The 20600-nt window shown below is 41.8% G+C and overlaps 1 protein-coding gene across 1 annotated transcript; it reads left to right on the top strand.

Moving 5' to 3' along the window:
• Positions 1 to 710: 710 nt before the first annotated feature.
• IL17A (interleukin 17A) lies at positions 711 to 4016 on the top strand. Its single transcript, XM_002714498.5, has 3 exons — positions 711 to 737; positions 1847 to 2043; positions 3560 to 4016. Exons 1-3 carry the CDS (start codon positions 711 to 713, stop codon positions 3795 to 3797), a joined length of 462 nt encoding a protein of 153 aa, XP_002714544.1. The 3' UTR covers positions 3798 to 4016.
• Positions 4017 to 20600: the final 16584 nt, after the last annotated feature.

The raw sequence follows: 20600 nt of genomic DNA, 5'->3' as shown, positions 1-20600 counted from the left end.
TAAAATAATTTGAAGTCCATGCACAGTTTTTCATGATAAAAATTTTTCATGAACTTTTTTGAAGGCCCCTCATATGCATGGATTTCAAAATTGTTGTACTGAAACAAATTTACCTTTAATTATATTTTCCAAAAACATTTTGAAGTTCCCTCGCATATTCATAAATACATGGTATTAACCCTCAGCAAAGCACCTTTGTTCAACTAATAATAATTTGATGAATGAAGAGAGGACATAGTTTTTAGAAATTGAACTTCTGCTCTTCCCTTTTTCCTTCAGAAACAGATAAGAGAGGACTTCAAAATGATCATGAAAAAATAGAATTGAAACTATGAGGTTTTTAATGCAAAAGAATTTCTGAAATGCATGCGTAGTTTTTTTCATAATATGCATTTTCCATATATTATGGATAAAAACTTTGAAGCAAAAATTTTTACATCTCAACGAACTCATACTTTTAATTCCATTTTTCCGTGAATAATTTTGACGTACCCTCGTATTACCTGTCATAAAGGGGAGGTCTTCTCTGACCTCAATTGGGGATGGAACTTTTAACCAAAATGGTGTCACCTCTGAACCCACTTTGACACCAACGTAAGTGACCACAGAAGGAGTAAAGACCTATAAAAAGAGAGAATGTAGTGCCACACTTTGTCCACCTCACAGCAGACTCAGGCTCGTCCAACCTCAGTTGATCAAGAGAAGCAACGATGTCGCTTGGGAGGATTTCATCTGTGGTGAGTCCTGCACCAATGTTTGATGTGCTCATTACTTTATATTAGATAATATTCTGTACTGTGGCTTGCATGTTGCAATCTGACTATGGAGATCCATGAATACTGAATATGTAGGATAGGAAATGAAATCTTTGGTAGATAGTTAAGTCATTGTGCTGCAGTTTTAAGAACTGATGCATATCAGTGTGAAAGATGAGATTAAAACTGAAAGATAGCTATATTGAGGCTAAACCACACAAAAAGCATCACATGATGCTGAGTGATAAGAAAAAAAATATTTGTAGAAAGTCTGCTTTCCTGAGTACAAAGGATTTAATATAATTCTCCCATGACATCTTTAATCCATGATAAAGGGAGTCACTGTTCCTAAGGATTTGAAAGCTAGGGCAGCAACCATTGTTTCCATTATCTTATTTCATATCTTGGAAAAAAAACTATTTAATAAATATGTGTAACCATGCTTCAGAATAATAGGCTTTAAAAATATTTCATCTAAAACCTCCCTCTTTTTTGAAATATGATTTTAATACAGAGTCAATACATGGTAAATTCAGAAGAATCAGAAAATATACCTAAGAAATGTAACGGGGACCTAGTTTATAATTGGATGTTTGCCAGGGATACCACCAACATTTCTAACATGAATACTGAGAGCACACAGATGTTCTGCAGCATTTTCTTCCAAGATGCACTTCACATAGGTTTCCCAGAATGCTAAGACTGAAAACAGTGATGTAGACAGACATTTCCTCCTACAAATTCAGGGTCATTATTTTCCCAAGGACCTAACAGTGATGCATGTGCTGACGGTTTAATGACACAGCATGACTTGACATTTTTATTTATTGGCATCCAATATATAATGTGTCTTTCCTAGGCCAAAAGAAGAAAATTGAAAACTGGTTTAAAAAAACACCATGATCTCAACATTGTTTTTGGTCATATAAACTATTCTTTATTTAAAGGATCTGAAATTTAGTAAATACTGGCCAAAAACATGTATGTGTTCTATGATTTACAATATAATCACTGTCAATTAAAACCAATCCAATCATTAAAACCAATGAATCCAATCTCCCACCTCTCTGTCCTTTCCTATTTAACTCCAGTCACTGCTGCTGCTGCTGTGTTTGGTGGCTACTGTGAAGAATGGAATAGCAATGCCGCGAAATCCAGGATGTCCAAATGCTGAGGACAAGAACTTCCCCCAGAATGTAAAAGTCAGCCTGAACATCCTTAACAAGAGTGTAAATTCCCGAAGGCCTTCAGACTACTACAATCGATCTACTTCACCTTGGACTCTCCAGTACGTAAGGGCCCCAGATAAAATCTCCATATTCTTCAATCCTCCTATGTGCCTAACAATTAAATCATCTTGAGGCTGATTTTATTCATTCAGAATCACCAAGCAAGGGACATTGTGCAAAGCAAGGATCCTCAAACTTTCATTCTACAGATCTATCAGAGCACAGAACACCACCTTCCCCCACTGTACCATCTATCCTGCTAGCTCTCATTACTACTGACACCAAAATCCAATGCAAACTAATGGCAGCCATTATGCTAGTATTTGTGAAATCCCAAGTCTACTACTGATTAATGCCAAAACAAATGCAAAGAGTTTATCATAGGGGATAAGGCTTGAATTAACTTGTTGATAATTAGTCATCAACCAGGTTTTCTGTCTTTTTTTTAAAAATCATATTAACACTAGGAAAATATAGTTAGAATTCTAATGGAAGAAGTATCATATTGGATGCTTCCACCTTATTTTGAGTTAGATTTTATATACATCCCCCAACACACTTGATATCTGCAAGTGTCTTTAGTAAACTCAGTATTTCAAGCCATTAAGGATTAAATACAAAATTTACTTTGATTATTTGATTTTATGAAATGAGCATCAGTTAAGTGGTGTCTACAGATTCTGCTCATTATAGGATTTCATCTCTTCTTCCCATTGCTAATAGTTAAATCAATTCGCCAGCGCCGCGGCTCAACAGGCTAATCCTCCGCCTAGCGGCACCAGCACCCCGGGTTCTAGTCCCGGTCGGGGCACCGGATTCTGTCCCGGTTGCCCCTCTTCCAGGCCAGCTCTCTGCTGTGGCCCGGGAGTGCAGTGGAGGATGGCCCAAGTGCTTGGGCCCTGCACCCCATGGGAGACCAGGAGAAGCACCTGGCTCCTGCCTTCGGATCAGCGCTGTGCGCCGGCCGCGGCGGCCATTGGAGGGTGAACCAACGGCAAAGGAAGACCTTTCTCTCTGTCTCTCTCTCTCTCACTGTCCACTCTGCCTGTCAAAAAAAAAATAAAATAAAATAAAAATAGTTAAATCAATTCAATAGTCAAAGCAAATCATTTATACAGATAAGGGAGAGAGGGAAGAGAAGGTTATGGTCTTGAGGTGTTTTTTTCCAGGTCAGGCATATCAGCTTTAGCAAAACTTTGCTGCACTTTGTCTTTTGAAGATGGATTTTATCTAGTCAGATAAACAGCTGTTTTGTTCCTAAATAACTCCAATCAATTCTTTCCTCAGTCTTTTTCACTTTCCCAAATCTACCCTAAAAGATTATCATTTGTGTCAAGCTTAAATTCTTTTTGTAGCCTCAGTCTATTTTATTTTGTTCGTTCTTCAAAGCCATTGGAAAAAAATTGTTATACACCGTGTGTTTGAAAATCTAAGTTTTTGTCCAAAGTTCTTCAGATTAGTATCACTTAGAGATTTTGTCATCCTGTAAATGTATCTCCCTTCATTTACTCCCATTCGATTTCCTTTTTTAGTATCAAGAACTCACTTTCCTCCTGGCCTTTGTCTCCCCTGCAGCCGCAACGAGGATCGTGAGAGATATCCCTCTGTGATCTGGGAGGCCAAGTGCCGCCACTTGGGCTGTGTCAATGCTGAAGGGAATGAGGACCACCACATGAACTCTGTCCCAATCCAGCAAGAGATCCTGGTCCTACGCAGGGAGTCCCAGCACTGCCCACACTCATTCCGGCTGGAGAAGATGCTGGTGGCTGTAGGATGCACCTGTGTAACCCCCATCATCCATCACATGGCCTAAGGGCTTTGAGCCAGATCCAAAGCAACCTGCAACTGTTAGTCTTTCCAGACCCTGAAGAACTCTGATCCTTCAAAAACCCAGCCCCACTTCTGACCAAATTCACTAGGGTTCTTAAAACAGTTCATTCAGTTGAAGCTCCGGAGGCAACACTTTTTGGTTCTGAGATACCATCTGAATTACCTTCCCTCTCCCCAAGATGAAAGGTTTGGACTGCATATCAATTCGCTTCTTGTTTGCTCTTCTAAGGGCTTTAAGTTATTTATGTATTTAATATGTCCTGAGGTAACTTTGAATCTTAAGAACTTGTTTTAATGAATTGCCTCTTTTACCTTGTATTTCTTTTTAAAAGAAGACAAGATGTAAGACTCAGGAATTTTATTATTTAAAAGATAAACCTATATTTATGTGAGATATTTATGAATCTATTTATGTTTGCTCAGTCTTTAAAGAAAGGTGGAAGACTGGTTATCAGTTCTGACATCTAGGGAATCTATCCTAGATAGAACTGAATCAGTTGAAAATTTCTGAGTATTTACTTCATACAAAAATAGTGTTTTTTCTTCTTTTTCTCTTGAAAGTGCATGACATGGCTAAACAGAACAACTAAGCTTACTTTAATATTTATTAACTTAAATTTTGTAAATTGTCGAGAATTCACAAGAGATGACAAGTCTAACTGTGCTCTGCTAAAGAAATAAAATCACTCTGTAATAATAAATTTTGTGTAGGAAATTTGTTTCCTTATTCTTGGTCATTAAAAGTACAATAAGGGTGGGTGTTTGGCACAGGAGTTAAGACACACCTTAGGATATCTTATAACTATCTATCCCTGCATTCGAGTCCTGACTCTGCTTCCAAGCCAGTTTCCTGCTAATTTGCACCCTAAAAGGCAATAGATGATGAATCCAGTAGATGGATCCCTATCACCCGTGTAGGAGATACAGATTAAGTTCCAAGCTCCAGGTTTTAGCCTGGCCCAGCCCTAGCTGTTGTGGGCATTTGGGAAGTAAACCAAGATGCAAAGTTTCAAGATTTGGGGAGTGAACCAAGATGCAAGATTTCAAGTTCTCATATCCTCTCTCTCTCTCTTTCTCTCTCTATCTCTGCCTCTCTCTCCCCCTCACTCCCCAATACCCTCCCTTTCAAATTAAAATAAATAAATATCCTACATTTTAAAACTAATAAAATAAAAATGAACTAGGGGAGGTAGGCAGTTGACCTGGCAGTTACAGATGCTGCTTAGGATGCCTGTGCCCTGGGCCGACATTGTAGCATAGTAGGCTAAGCCACCACCTAGGGCACCAGCATCCCATATGGGTGCTATTTCAAGTCCCAGCTGCTCCAATTCCAATCCAGCCCTCTGCTATGGCCTGGGAAAGCAGCAGAAGTTGGCCCAAGTGCTTGAGTACCTGCACCCACATGGGAGACCCAGAAGAAGCTCCTGGCTCCTGGCTCCTGGCTCCTGGCTCCTGGCTCCTGGCTCCTGGCTCCTGGCTCCTGGCTCCTGGCTTCGGATCAGCTCAGCTCCAGTCATTGCAGCTATTTGGGGAGTGAATCAGCAGATGGAAGACCTTTCTCTTTGTCTCTCCCTCTCTCTCTGTAACTCTGCCTCTCAAATAAATAAATAAAATCTTTTTTAAAAAAATACCTGTGTCACACATTAGAGTGTCCCGGTTTTATACTTGACTCCATTCCTGATTCCAGCTTGCTGCTAATGCAGATCCTAGGAGACAGAGGTAATGAAGATTAAGGCACACCAGAGATCAACAGGGGGATGCCTCTCTTGCTGAGGCCACATTCCCGGAATCTGTTCTCTTTATGATTCTGTGAACCCTAGGAAACATAAAGGACCCAATGTGGCAAAACAAATATGGAGCTGATATAAATTCATCCCCGGGAAAATAAAAACGGATTTCATAGTCAATTCCAGAGTAGTTTCAAGTTTCAAGTCAAAACCATTTCCGCCCCTTGGCCCACTCTGCTGCCTTGCCCTACTTCTGAAGGCCCTGGAAACTCTCAGGCTTGTCCCCTTCACCCTCTCACCTGCTCCAGACCCAGCCAGAAGTCCATGACTTCTCTCTACTCCTTTTACCCTTCCAAATCCAGAGGTTAACTTCTCTAGCCCCTCCCTTCACTGTCATTTTATGCTATTACATCTTGATTCCTACTCTCTTACTACAAGAATCCACTGGCTGCTTCCACTAGCAGTTTCTCATGGCCTTTATGCAGTGAAATCTACTGCTCATTTTTCCGCTTTGAATAGTGACAGTGAAAAAAAGTTTGGGGGCCGGTGCTGTGGTATAGCGGGTAAAGCCACTGCCTGCAGTGCCAGCATCCCATATGAGTGCTGGTTCGAGTTCCAGCTGCTCCACTTCCCACCCAGCTCTCTGCCATGGCCTGGGAAAGCAGTAGAAGATGGTCCAAGTCCTTGGGCCCCTGCACCAGTGTGGGAGATGCAGAGAAAGATCTTGGCTCCTAGCTTCAGATCGGCGCAGCTTCAGCAGTTGCGGCCAATTGGGGAGTGAACCAGCAAATGGAAGACCCCTCTCCATCCCTCTGACTCTCCTCTTTCTGTGTAACTTTCTCTATGACTTTCAAATAAATAAATAAATTGTTAAAAAAAAAAGAAAAAAGAAAAAAAAGTTGGTTTTGGTTTCGGTTTTTGAGGAAGAAGGCAACAAAAGGGCATATATACAAATGTACTTCAAAAAGTTTGTGAAACAATGGAATCAAAAGATGAATTTCAGGATGGGTATTTTAGTCTAGTGGTTAACAGGCTAGCTAAGATGCCCACATTCCACATCAGAGTGCCTAGGTTCAATCCTCAACTCCAGCTCCTGATCCAGATTCCTGCCAATGCAGACTCTGGGATGCAGCAGGTGATTGGTGAAGTAATTGAGTTCTTGCTTCCCACATGGGATACCCAGATTGAGTTTTTAGCTAATATCTTGAGCTTGGTCCAGCTCTAGGTATTGGAGGCATTGAAGGAGTGATCCAGTAGATAGGAGCACTCTCTCTCCTTCTCAAATAAGTAAATTGAACATTTTTAAAAGATGTTTATTTTGGTGCAAAAAATTTAAATTCCAACCATAGTTTTTTCATAATACACCTTTTCCATGAACTTTTTGACTCCTTATATGTCTATGTTCCTAACCATTAATTCCCATGATTGTTTCTCTGAAAATTTTTGGAATGGGAAAAGTAGCTTCCATGTCCCTGCTCCCTTGAAATGCTTTGCTTTTATTCATTGTTCGTTTTCCCCAGTGAGCACTACCGTCCACCCAATCATTCAAGCTATAAATCTGTGAAGCTTCTCTGAGTCTTCCCCCTTCTCCTCCCTTTCTCCTAAGCCCACACATCATCAAAGTCAGTGGTTTCACTTCCCAAAAGCTCTCAGATGAACCCCTTTCTACCTATCAATACCATGCTGTCGAGGCTCAGGATCTCACCATTTTTCATTTCCTTTGCAGCCATTGCTTCCGTGCCCCTCAATCAATCCTCTACTATCTACCTACAGCACAAAGTCAAATGTGACAAAAAGCACCCTCTGTAACTTGGTCTGCTGCCTCTCCTGCTTTATTTCATGGCACCTCCTCCCTGGTGTACCCTCCCGTTTTACTGAGGTTCCTGTGGTTCCTGTGGTTCACACCAATGCTATTCTTGACCCCAATTCTGGAGTCATGTGGTCCTCTCTGCTGCTCCTCTATTCATGCCCTGCCCTGTCCTACCCACCCTGCACTGCTCTGCTCATGCTTTAAGACTCCATTTAATTCAGGAGTAAAACTAGGGAGTTCAGTTGTACCTCTGTTGACTTTCAGATGTCTTTGAGTTACTTCAAAGTTCAGTTTAATATTGATAGTCTACCATGTGCCAAGTCAGGTGTTGATGTCCCTCATCTCAAGGGACCACAAGCTAGTGAAAGATATAAAGCTGGGGCCGGCGCTGTGGTGCAGCAGGTTAAAGCCCTGGCCTGCAGTGCCAGCATCCCATATGGGTACCTGTTCGAGTCCCAGCTGCTCCACTTGCAATCCAGCTTTCTGCTATGGCCTGGGAAAGTGTGGAGGATGGCTCAGGTCCTCGGGCCCCTGCACCCACATGGGAGACCCGGAAGAAACTCCAGGCTCCTGGCTTCGGATCAGTGCAGCTCCGGCTGTTGTGGCCATTTGGGGAGTGAATCTGCAGATGGAGGACCATCTCTGTAACTCTGTCTTTCAAATAAATGAAGATAAATCTTTAAGAGAGAGAGAGAGATAAAGCCAATGCAGTGCTTAGATGGGGGTGTTTGGCTTCCAGATTCATCAATAGGTCTCTCTCTTTTGAGCTCCAAGAGTGCTGTGGTTATCTTTATAATTGCTCTTAAAGACTTTATATTTTTAATTACTGTTTGGTTTTAACAATTATTTTCTTTATTTAAGAGACAAAGATAAAAGGAGTGATAGCTCTCATATGCTGGCTCACTCCCTGAAATACCCACAAGAGCCAGAACCAGGCTAGATTCAAGCAAGGAGCCCAGAACTCAATCCAGGTCTCCCAGGTGTTTGACAGAGCCCCAAGTACTTGAGACACAGCTTATTGGTTCCCAGTGTCTGCATTAGCCAGGAGCTGGAATCAGGAATTTAAACAGGTTTGACAGGATTCAAACCCAAGCATTCCTATATGAGATATAGGCATATCAACTGTTAGGCCAAATGCCTTCCCCTGCAGATTATATTGGTTTTAATTTTTTTAACCAATTGCAGTCCTTTGAGATCAGGGACATCAACACCTGACATGTCAAAAGATAGATGATCAATACTGAATTGAACTTTGAATTGGTAGCTGATAAGCACTTCAAAGTCAACAGAGAGGGGGCTGTCACTATGGCACAGTGGGTAAACTACCAGTGCTGGGATCCTTTATGGGTGATGGTTTGAGTTCTGGCTGCTCAACTTCCAATCCAGCTCTCTGCTTTGGCCTGGGAAAGCAGTTGAAAATGGCTCAAGTGCTTGGGCCCCTTTGCCCACGTGGGAGACCCGGAAGAAGCTCCCAGCTTCAGATCAGCCCAGCTCCAGCCATTGTAGCCTTTTGGGGAGTGAACCAGTGGAGGGAAGACACTTCTGTCTCTCTCTTTCTGTCTCTCTCTTTCTCTCTCTCTCTCTCTCTTTCTCTCTCTCTCCCCCGCCTCTGTCTCTGTCTCTCTGTAACTCTGATTAAATAAACAAATAAATATTTTTTAAAAAAGTCAACAGAGATACAACTAAACTCTAGCTTTACTCCCAAACTGGCTGCTCCTCTTGCTTTTTCTGAATCCTGGAATGGCATCACCTGAGCCAGAAACATGGCATTCTGCCCCCCATGTCCTCAAATCAGTGACAAGCCCCACTTCAATGTCTCTTGTGTATTCCCCTCCTAATTCCAAAGTAGTTGCTATAATATGATCATCACTGGTCTTTCTGCTTTGCTTTTTATATTTAATCACTTAATGTCTCTAAAACTTTAAGAGAAGTCTAGAGAGATTAGGAATTAAGAGCTCTGCAACAGTAAAAGCTAAAATGGACAGAGGGTTATTTCTTGTGCATGTTACTGTCCAACCAGGGTCTCCACTGAGCCACTCAGGAATCCAGGATGACAGACTCCACATTCTCAGATGAGCAGAACCTATACTGCACTGTCTAATTGTGCAGCCACCAAGCACTCATGACTATGGATAACTGAAATCTGGCTAGTCACGATCAAGTAGTACTATAAGTATAAAATGCATAGTTTATCTCAAAGATTTCACTTATGTTTAAAGATTTTATTTATTTTTTTTTGAGAGGTAGAGTTACAGACAGTGAGAGGGAGAGACAGAGAGAAAGGTCTTCCTTCCATTGGTTCACTCCCCAAATGGCTGCAATGGCCGGAGCTGCGCCAGTCCGAAGACAGGAGCCAATCCAGAAGACCAGGAGCTTCTTCCTGGTCTCCCATGTGGGTGCAGGGGCCCAAGGACTTGAGCGATCTTCTACTGCTTTCCCAGACCACAGCAGAGAGCTGGATTGGAATTGGAGCAGCCGGGACTAGAACTGGCGCCCATATGGGATGCTGGCACCTCAAGCCAGGGCATTAACCCGCTGTGCCACAGTGCCGGCCCCCCAATTCATATTTCTCATGTACAGGCATCTAACATGAAGACACCAAATAAACAGAAAAGAGAATTGGGAGGAAGCTAAAAATATTCAAGAAAAAAGCAGAAGAAATATATCTTCAGACAAAGAATATCTGTGAAATCACAGAACTATGAAACCAAAATAGGATGAAACTTAAGAAAAAAGAAAATACCAAGGATTGGGGGGGGAAAAGATCCTTTCAGAAATTGAAACTATTGTAGCAGAAATAGAGCAATGAAAAGAATGCTGGAAGAGCACGTTGAGAAAATGTTTCAGGAAGCAGAGCAGAAGGATGAAAAATAGGAGAGAAAAGAAAAGAGACTCTCCAAGAAGAATTCTATCAAGATAGAAAGGACAGGCCAGCGCCACTGCTCAATAGGCTAATCCGCCTGCGGCACCGGCACACCAGGTTCTAGTCCCAGTCAGGGCGCCGGTTCTGTCCCGGTTGCCCCTCTTCCAGGCCAGCTCTCTGCTGTGGCCACGGAGTGCAGTGGAGGATGGCCCAAGTGCTTGGGCCCTGCACCCCATGGGAGACCAGGATAAGTACCTGGCTCCTGCCATCGGATCAGCGCTGTGCGCCGGCCGCGGTGCGCCGGCCGCGGCGGCCATTGGAGGGTGAACCAAGGGCAAAGAAGACCTTTCTCTCTGTCTCTCTCTCTCTCACTGTCCACTCTGCCTGTCAAAAAAAAAAAAAAATAGAAGGGACAGTGAGAAACTGAGTGGAAACCAATAACTAAACACATGACCAAAAATTCCCAGAATTAAAAATGGGTTGCCAGAGAAGGACTCAGTTTCCAGTTTAAATGAAACAAATTCCTACCCTGTTTCAGAACACGAAAGAAAAAGAGAAAGTTCCACAGGCTTCTTGGGAGAAAAACAGATCATATATAAAAGATCAAAATCAGAACAACTTCAGAATTCTCAACTATGGTTCTAAGAAAATAGAGCACAATGGGACAATATATTCAAAATTCCAAAGGAAAATCTTTTTTTACATAGAACCCCAAACAGTGAAACTGTATTATGAGAGAAGAAAGAAGAAATTCTTCAGATAAGCCAGATCTCAAATAATTTGCTGCCCATGCAACTTTCCTCAGGAAACTATTTGGAAGACAGACATTTGGCTTAGCAATGAAGATGCTACATGAGATGCCAGCACATCATATCTGAATACCTGGTTCAAGTCCCAACTCTGACCCTGTTCTACTTTCTGGCTTCTGTGCACACTGGGAGGTTGCAGGTGATGGGTTAAGGACTTGGGTCCCTGCTAGCCATGTGGAACACTTGGGTTAGGTCCCCAGATTAAGTGGCCCAGCCCTGGCATTTAGGGATTGAACCAACAGATAGATGGGAGATTTCTCTCTCTCCCTCCCTGTCTCTCATAAATAAAAGCTAATAAATTAATAAAAATGAAATTACTTGACGATGTACTACATCAAAGCAATTGAGGAAACCAGCCAAGTCAGGAAACTGAATGCACAGGAAGCAAGTTAAGAGACTTTCTGCTAAGATTCAGAAGGAGATCTAAGAATATGACAGCTATGCACCAGGGGTAGAGATTACCCAGTCCAGATTGGCGCCATATGATTCAAGGACACACATGTTGAAGATTTGTCAGTAGCATCCCCTCTGCCACTCAGATGTCTTTTGAATTTGAGGACAGAATGTCCAGGTAAGTCTATCCCATACTTATTTATACCTGATCTCTCTTGGCTGTGAGCTGATGAACTTCCTCTTGTCTCCTCCTTGCCCCACTGCCTAATTAGTTTAGGCTCTCATTTCTCCCAGCAATGTATAAAAGCATCTATCTTTGAAAATGGGAGATTGGGCATGGTAGACTCAACCCAAGAAAATAAAGAGCTGCCTGCTCATCTTTTTTTTTTTTTAAATATTTGTTTATTTATTTGAAAGTCAAAGTTACATAGAAAGAGAGAGAGAGAGAGGTCTTCCATCTGATGGTTCTCTCCCCAACTGGCCATAATGGTCAGAGCTGCGCCAATCCAAAGCCATGAGCCAGGAGCTTCTCCTGGGCCTCCCATGCAGGTGCAGGGGCCCAAGGACTTGCGCCATCTTCTACTGCTTTCCCAGGCCACAACAGAGCTGAATTGGAAATGGAGCAGCTGGGTCTTGAACCAGCACCCATATGCCAGCACCCATATGCCAGCACTTCAGGCCAGGCGTTAACCCACTGTGACACAGAGCTGGTCCCCTGCTCATCTTGACCGTACTTCTTCTTGACATCAAGAACCTGCACAATCGACTAACATGGGATAGAGAGCTGAAGAACAGACTCCAAAATTCACAATGTACAAACAGAAGTTTATTTCTCACCCATATAAAAGTTCAAGTGAGGTGCTTCTGGTCAGCGGGCAGGACATGTCTCCTCCATTTGGGATTCAGGAACCCAACTTCCTTTTTTTTAAATTATTTATTGAAAAGACAGAAAGAAAGATAAAGATAGATCTCCCATCCACTGGTTCACTACCCAAAATGCCTGCAGCAGCCTGGGCTCCCCCAGGCTGAAACCAGGAATCCAAAACTCAATCCAGGTACCCACATGGTAGTAGGACCTATTTACTGAAGTCATCATCTGCTGCCTCCCAGGAATTACTCTATGTTTTGAAAAAGGATAATTTTGACTTTTTCTTTGTAATTTTTGATTGTAAGTGAGCATCTATTTCTTTTAAAATGGGGAGTTATATTCATAATCTGAAAGTCAGCAGCTTTAAAAATAATTGTATTGGATAATTTAGATAAGTTACTTTCATTCTTAGAGCAACAGTATATTGAATGGGAAAAAGGAGGTTGTGTGGAAAAGGCTCTAAAAATGAAGTTAAAAAAAAAAAAAAAAAACAGTCCAACAGTCTTCCTAGGTTATGGCCTATTGCATCCCCTGGTGGTTGCATAACAAAATAGAAAAAGAACAAAATGAGAACCCACTCAAGTTTGAATAAAACTGCAATATATAGCAAATACTCCATAAAAAAAGCTTCATCTTCAAAACAGCAGGAAAAAGTTCTTGTACATACAAAGCCATCCTTAATTAACAGGCGTTTTCCTCCTTTTTATGTCATCAGAATTGGCTCTGCAGAACCAAAGATCTAGAGCCAAATATGATGCATTCTATAGCACAATTAAGCAACCATTCATATTGAAGAACTCAGCAAGTCTACTTAGGGCATCAATTGTCCAAGTGGACTAATGACCAAATGAGGTCATCACTGCCACATCTCCATCACTTTTTCAGCTTTGAGACACCTAAGGTGACAAACCAATTCAATACAATCAAGAGCAATGTGTGGTGGCAGTGTAGGGGTGGATGTGGGGACACAGGAAGAAATTGGGTTCAGTAGAAGCTCGTAAGTGCCAAAACTTCACAAACAAACCCTGAGACAGCAAGAGTAATTTTCCACCTCTCAAATTTTAAGTGTTCTTAAAATATTATCACACTCCTTCTAATTAAGCTTTCACTCAGTTTTTTCTCCAAAATGGCTCCTGTCACCATCACCAGTGGCTTCAGTGTTGCTAGATTTCAATGTCATTTCTCTGTCCTCATCTTAATCTGCCTCTCAGTCACATTTGAGATTCTTGAGCGCGTCCTCCTTCTCTTTTCTTCCCAACTCCCACTCCACGTCTAACCCTTCCACCCACAAGTTTTCTTCAGGTGTAAAATGACTGTGTTTGAAGCATTAATGACAAAGATGAAGTAAAGAAATCTCACACTTACGAGCTCTTCTGCGTGACAGGCAGGTGAACACAGTTAGTCTTCAGGGCTACCCTTCCTCTATCTTCACCATCAAACTCCACATACCTGTCACAAGTACCTGAGTTACAGGCCCAGCCAACCTTCCTCTTGGTCTCCTCTTCAGGTTGTGGCAGGCAGGTTGTGACAGAAGCCACTTTCTTCTGCTGCTAGCAAAGAAGTTTGGATAATTTAGAGCTATTTTCCTAGAGGGAAGCAAATGACCCACTTTAAACCTGGCCCCAGAGAACTAGGGAAATCCATGATTCTTGTGGCTCACCCTACCCCCAGGTGGGACTCCTATAGTCAACTCTTAACCCAGTGCACCTGGCTGGACTTGATGTTAGGAAGATCATCTCTCATCTGATTTCCTGGAGTACCTGTAGTTTAATGTCTTAGGCTCTGAAAGATTTTCATAGTGCCCATCAAGATGCCCTGTCTAATAGACTCACAGTAAGCCTGCCCTAGATAAAATTATGAATGGGATGCAATCTGGCTTCCCTGGACCATTTAATGGTTCCTTTCCCCAGTGATCTATCTACTGGCTTCCAGCTGCAGTTCCCCATGCTAACCATATTTACAAAGGGAAAGTACATGAAGACATGAGGTCTAAAAGAGGTTTGCAAACAGTTTCTAGGGGAGAAGGATTTGAGGTGAAGACATGGAAACTTAAAGTTTTGGGGTAGGAATTTGGCATAGCAGATAAGATGCTGTTTGGGACACCCACATCCCATTTCAGAGTTCCTGGGTTTGAGTTCCAGCTCTTCTCTCAACTGCAGCTTCATGCTAGTGCTCACCCTGGGAGACAGCAAGTGATGGCTCAAGTACTGGGGTTCCTGACATCCCATAGAAGACTGAGATTGAATTCCCATTGCCTAGCTTTGGCTTGGCCTCCCCTTGGCTGTTTCATGGATTTGGGGAGTGAGGCAGCAAATTAAAGATCTCTCTTTTCTTCTCTTCCTTATAAATAAATAAATAATTTTTTTAATTTAAAAAATATCTTAAACTGTTGAAATTTTCAGGATGGATTCCAGAGGGCAATGGAGGAAATATTTAAAATTCAAACTGTGATTCAAAATTATCCTTTTGCTTACCTCTCCCCAACAAATCTAGCTTTCTATTTTCTCTGAATCCTTGTCTCAGCCATTTTGCTGGAGCTTTCTAGTCCACATTAGGACATGAGTAGCATACATACATCCGTCATCAATCCTTACACATTTCCATTCCTAGAGTGGATCTCTAGTAACCCAAAAGAATTGCTCTCATAGTGGGATACACAGGCATCAGCAACAGGCAAAGCAAAGAAGCCTTTTCTAAATTACCAAGAACTAGAGGCAACAGAGTATATGGTGAGCAGCCTAAGCTCATTTTCAACATCTCTGTTGGATCCCAGCCTCAGTTTTAGTCATTTTGTGAATTTAGGCATTTTATTTGATATCTTATAACCTCAGGTACCCACCTGGAAAATGAAGAGAACAATAAAAACAACCTTAAATTTGTTCTGAAAGTTAAATGACATGGTAGTAGTGCCTAGGATATAGAAACATTCAATACATGTGTTATTTTTTTCCTACCTGATAGGCCACTGGTTATACCATGTACAAGAATGTCCAATAGGAAATCTGAGTCTCCATAATATGATGGTGGAGTACAGAGGAAATAGAAAGGGCTAAGTCAACATCTTCTGCCTCACAATTTGTCTTATTCCTGGGATGGGTTTCTGCTACTACTGCAAAGTTCTTGGATATGTCCATGTGGAGGTCAGTCTGCCCCACACTTTTTGCCTTTTATTAGCCCTAATCAGGCATAAGAGGAAAGAGATGCAAAATTCAAAATAATGTGGGGTTTGTTATTTTGATGAGTTTCTCGTTTTTCCAAATATCTATTGAGTACTTAATCTGTGCACGTTCTTATACTATGTCTTTATAACAGTAAAGGATAACCTACAGCCATCTCTCTAGAGGAGGTAATGCTTACCACTCCTGAGCTTCCTCCTCCCCTCTTCTGCATTTGCTTGTTTGAGATAAAAGTTCACCAAGAGGGACAGCTTCTCTAGAAGTAGGAATGCATAGACGGGTCCATTTTACAAATGTCTGAAGACTTAGGCACTCTTTTGAAGGCCAATTCACATTAGACTCAACAATAAAAATAGACCCATATCCAACAATAAGTGTTATTTAGTGTAATTGTTAATATTTACTTATTTGGCTGGCACCACGCCTCACTAGGCTAATCCTCTGCCTGTGGCACCGGCACCCCAGGTTCTAGTCCCGTTGGGGTGCCAGATTCTGTTCCAGTTGCTCCTCTTCCAGTCCAGCTCTCTGCTGTGGCCTGGGAAGGCAGTGGAGGATGGCCCAAGTGCTTGGGCCCCTGCACCCACATGGGAGACCAGGAGGAAGCACCTGGCTCCTGGCTTCAGATCGGTGGAGCACACCAGCCATAGCAGCCATTTAGGGGGGGTGAACCAACGGAAGGAAGACCTTTCTCTCTGTCTCTCTCTCACTGTCTATAACTCTCTCTCTCTCTCACTGTCTAACTCTGCCTGGCCAAAAAAAAAAAATTACTTATTTATTCGAAAGACAGAGTGCAGAGAGAGAGGGGGAAAGACAGATAGAAATTTAGAGACCTTCCATCCACTGGTTCACTCCCCAATATCCAGAATACCTTGGGCTGGGCCAGGCCAAATCCAAGAACCAGGAACTCCAGCTAAATCTTCCAAATAGTAGCCCAAGTGGGGTGGCAGGAGCCCAAGTAGTTTGGCCATCATCTGCTGCCTTCCCAGGATGCATTAACAAGAAGCTAGATCAGAACCAAAGTAGCCAGGACTTGAACTGGCACTCTGATATGGATGAGGGTGTCCCAAGCAGTGGTTTAACCATCTTTATCACAACACTTGTCCCACATATAATTATTTGAGTTGAACAATTGCAATTGATTAACATGATATATGATTTTATGAAAGCTCGTAATTTAACTTCATGTAAGTCTTTTTGGCTTTAGCAGTTTTCAGCAAATCTATTCGTTTTCCTACTCCCCAAGCATATTTTAGGACCTAAAGAAGCTTTTAAGCATTATGCATTGTGCCCTAGGACTTATAGAATGAAACAGTCCCAGCTGAAGTTGGGTTTAAATCTTAGATGTCTATTGTGTAGCTCTGTGAGTCTGAGTGCATTACTTAAACTCTCTGAGCCCCAATCAGGGTGTCAGTCAAGGAAATCCAATCATTCATTTAGCTACCTCCAAGCCAAGTATTTTCACAGAGAAATAACTCAGTAACTCATAGTTTCTTGTTAGTTTTCTCAGAGTCTAAAGTGTGCAGAGTGCCCAGCTAAGTTACTACAAGCTAAATAGGTTTAAGTCAAAAGGACCTGCATACATCAGAAACCTCGTCCTTTAAGTTCCAAGGCTCAGTCCCTAAGGATTTCAAGTGGACTATGCCTAAGGAAAATTCTACAGGAACAACAGAATTTCTGAGAAACATTCTTATGATGTGTTTGTTCATTCCTGTCCTCATATTTCAAGCTTCATGCTTTGCACTTTGCCTACCACCAACAAAACTCTTCCCTGTACATCCCAAGCCATCCTTGGGATACAAGTCTCAGGCCTCTTTTTTGTTGCATCTTGAAAGGAGGTGCTCTGAGAAGACAGGGAGTGATGAGAAGATCACAAGTGGGCTCAGACAGCTAGGACTGGAACCAAATGCAGGCATTTCAGAATATCAATGGTGACAGAAGGCTGCAATGAAACAGAGAGCAGTTGGTTTCAACAACTACAGCTTGTCTTGATTGGTCTCCATCAAAGCAAACCCCCAAAATCAGATAAAGTTGAATTTTTCTCATATACCACAATCGTTGTCTACAAGGACATGGATCAAAGGCAATATGAATTGGTCAATTTATTTTTAAAATTATGTTGAGAACTTATTTGGGGAGGGAAAACACTGAGGTAGGGACTATGAAGAGATTAAAAAATGAATGATGAGGTTCCTATCCTCGAAAACTCTGTAGTCTAGTGGGGCAAAGGGAAGTGAAGATGTAAGACAAGTATTAAGAAAAATTGGTATGGGGCCGGCGTTGTGGCACAGTAGGTTAATCCTCTGCCAGTGGCGCTGGCATCCCATATGGACGCCGGTTCGTGTCCCGGATGCTCCTCTCCAATCCAGCTCTCTGCTGTGGCCTGGGAAAGCAGTAGAAGATGGCCCAAGCGTTTGGGTCCCTGCACCTGCTTGGGAGACTGGGAAGAAGCACCTGGCTCCTGGCTTCAGATCAGCACAATTCCAGCCATTGCAGCCATTTGGGGAGTAAACCAATGGAAGGACCTTTCTCTCTGTCTTTCCCTCTCACTGTCTGTAACTCTACCTCTCAAAAAAATAAATAAAATCTTTAAAAAATTTTGGTATCTCAAAGCAAGACACAGGCTAAATTGATGGGACAGATTGTAAGTATCAAAGACTTTCAGAAGAAAAGGACTTCATTGTTTAATGGGATGGTGAGGAAGAGCTTCACCCAGGGGAAGGAATTTGAACTGTATTGGGGCAACATTTCAGAGCAACTGGGAATAGAAGTGGGAAAAGGAATTGAAGATTTAGAAGAGCAAGAGCAAGCCTGAGAAAGAACATGGCATATGTTTTTCATGTTTCTTTGACTATAAATGCACATTTAGATCCAAGTTTGGAAGCTCAAAACCTGTCATAAAAAGAATAAGGAAGGATTATGCTAACCACTAAAAATAAGCCTAGATACTGCAAGGATGGTTGTTCATCAACACACATGCAAATATTCTCAGGGGGCAACTCTTATCAGGTGTATAATTTAGAGCAGAACTGACAAGGTTGGTTCTTAAAGTGTGTCATTCTTCATAAGCTTGGGGAAATCAATGTATGTCTGTGGTTAAAAGCAAACAGGCTTAAAAGGCTCAGATCAAAGGTGACCTGTACATCACATATCTCATGTCGGAACACCACAGGTTGGTTACTCTCATGAGTTCCTGGAAGGAGTAACACCACACTGTGGTTTGCATTATCCCATATGAGTGCTGAATATGGATGATGATGGTGATGGTGACGGTGATGATGATAAAGATTCATCATAACTAACATTTATTGAGGACACCTTTGGTGTTAACTACTGGTAAGATAATGGTGGGAAGGCTGATCCATTCACCTTTACCTGCCCAATGCCTTCTTAGAGAATTACTTAGTTGACTTACTGGAAGATTAAAAGGCTAATTATGAAATCATTATCCTGAAAGAAACTGTATCATCTTCCACTTCATTTCTCTGCCAAAAGATAAGACAAAGTGATATTATTCACAAGCAAAAATATCAAAACTATTTTTAAGAACTTTAAATATGAAAAATCTCACAATGCAGTGATGGATTACCCTCCAAATCAAGAAGTCCTTCTCAATGTCCAACCAAAATCATTCTGTCTTGGATTTGTGTTATGGACTATTGTATGAAAATTCACTACAACTAGGAGTGAATTAGGGAGATGAAGTAGTGAAGAATTGGTAGTAAAGTAGAGAGATGCAATGAGATAGTAAAGAAGTCATAATAACCTTACTTTTTAATTAGGAATAAAGCAAGCAAATGTAATAGACTCAGGAATAAAGCAACATTAGCCACAATATCATCCTATATGGATAATACTATGTTAAATTGTATTCAACAAATTGTATATCACAGGGGCCAGTGTAGTGGTACACTACTTGCAATATTAGCATCCCACATGAGCACCAGTTTGAGAACTGACTGCTCCATTTTCCATTCATCTGCTTATTAATGTACAAGCAGCAGCAGAAATGCTTTGGACCCTGCCACCCATCTGGGAGATCCAGATGGAGTTCCTGGCTCCTGGCTTCAGCTTAGCCCAGCCCTGGATGTTGTGAACATTTAGGGAGTGAACCAGAGAATGGATGGTTCTCTCTCTCTCTCTCTCTCTCTCCAATTTCTGTTTGTTACTATGCATTTTAAATAAATAAATAAATCCTTGCAGAAAAAATTTTATATAACCAAGTAGCATTTCCACTTGGGGGAACTCTGTGGCAAAGTATATTAAACAAAATTTTCAAACATGCTTTATAGGAGGGAATTCTTGAACAATAAACTAACTTAAGTAGAAATGAGGAGATGGGAGCCAAAGAACAAATGGAGGAGTTAGCTAAATGTGAGTCAGATAAATAGAGTAGATGACAATGTCCTTCAATAAGATAAGGAAAAGAAGAAAGAAAAGAAGGAAATTAGAGGCTAATGGGAGTACTAAATTAATTTTGAATACACCAAATTTGTGACATTTGTAGGATATCCAAATAGAGAGGTACAGTGGGAAAATGGAGAAATGAGCCTAAAGCTGACAGAGGTCTGAACATGAGAATCTTTGGGGAATAAGGTCCCTCAGGCAAAAGCAGATGGAATGTAAAGCACCCTGAGGATAGAGAGCTTTCAAGATGGAGGAATAGGGAAGGAGCTTACTGCTCTAGTCCAGGGGAATATAGTTTTTAAAAAACTGGAGAGATTGCAACTTCAGGGAAGAGTTAGAAAACTCCAGAGGAAGCTCCATGCAAATTAAAGAGAAACTGTGGACCTATGTAGAAGATGTAGAGGCATTCAACAGGACCCTAGCAGCCAAGAGCCTCAGCAACACCTTTGAAATGAGGTGAGACCAGATTTCCAAAGCCCAAGCCACTGGTGATAAAGCTGCAGGAAGTTTGGTGAGAGTTTGGCTTGGAGCCCTGTAGGGGACAGTGTACCTGCCAACCTAGAGAGAGAGAAAAAAAAGGTATCCCTGACTACTCAGCACCAGCAGCCTGTAACTAGCCAAGAGAGGATGGGTGCCATTTTGGACATACTTAACAGCTGCACCAGCTCATGTCCATACACCCAGAAACCAGCTAAGAGATGCCTGAGTCTGACTGGTAGAATTGACAGGGGGCTGG

Source organism: Oryctolagus cuniculus, chromosome 5 (genome assembly GCF_964237555.1).
Source record: "Oryctolagus cuniculus chromosome 5, mOryCun1.1, whole genome shotgun sequence".
In the NCBI taxonomy this organism is placed as follows: Eukaryota; Metazoa; Chordata; class Mammalia; order Lagomorpha; family Leporidae; genus Oryctolagus; species Oryctolagus cuniculus.
Note: the sequence above shows the minus strand (reverse complement) of the source record. Positions and strands in the feature narration are given on the sequence as shown.

What these genes read in the sequence shown, in the direction of transcription:
- IL17A (XM_002714498.5), top strand. Translation starts at nt 711, where the DNA reads ATGTCGCTTGGGAGGATTTCATCTGTG. An exon ending in TTGGGAGGATTTCATCTGTG is followed by an intron (nt 738 to 1,846) that starts GTGAGTCCTGCA and finishes ATTTAACTCCAG; the next exon opens with TCACTGCTGCTGCTGCTGTG. An exon ending in ACTTCACCTTGGACTCTCCA is followed by an intron (nt 2,044 to 3,559) that starts GTACGTAAGGGC and finishes TCTCCCCTGCAG; the next exon opens with CCGCAACGAGGATCGTGAGA.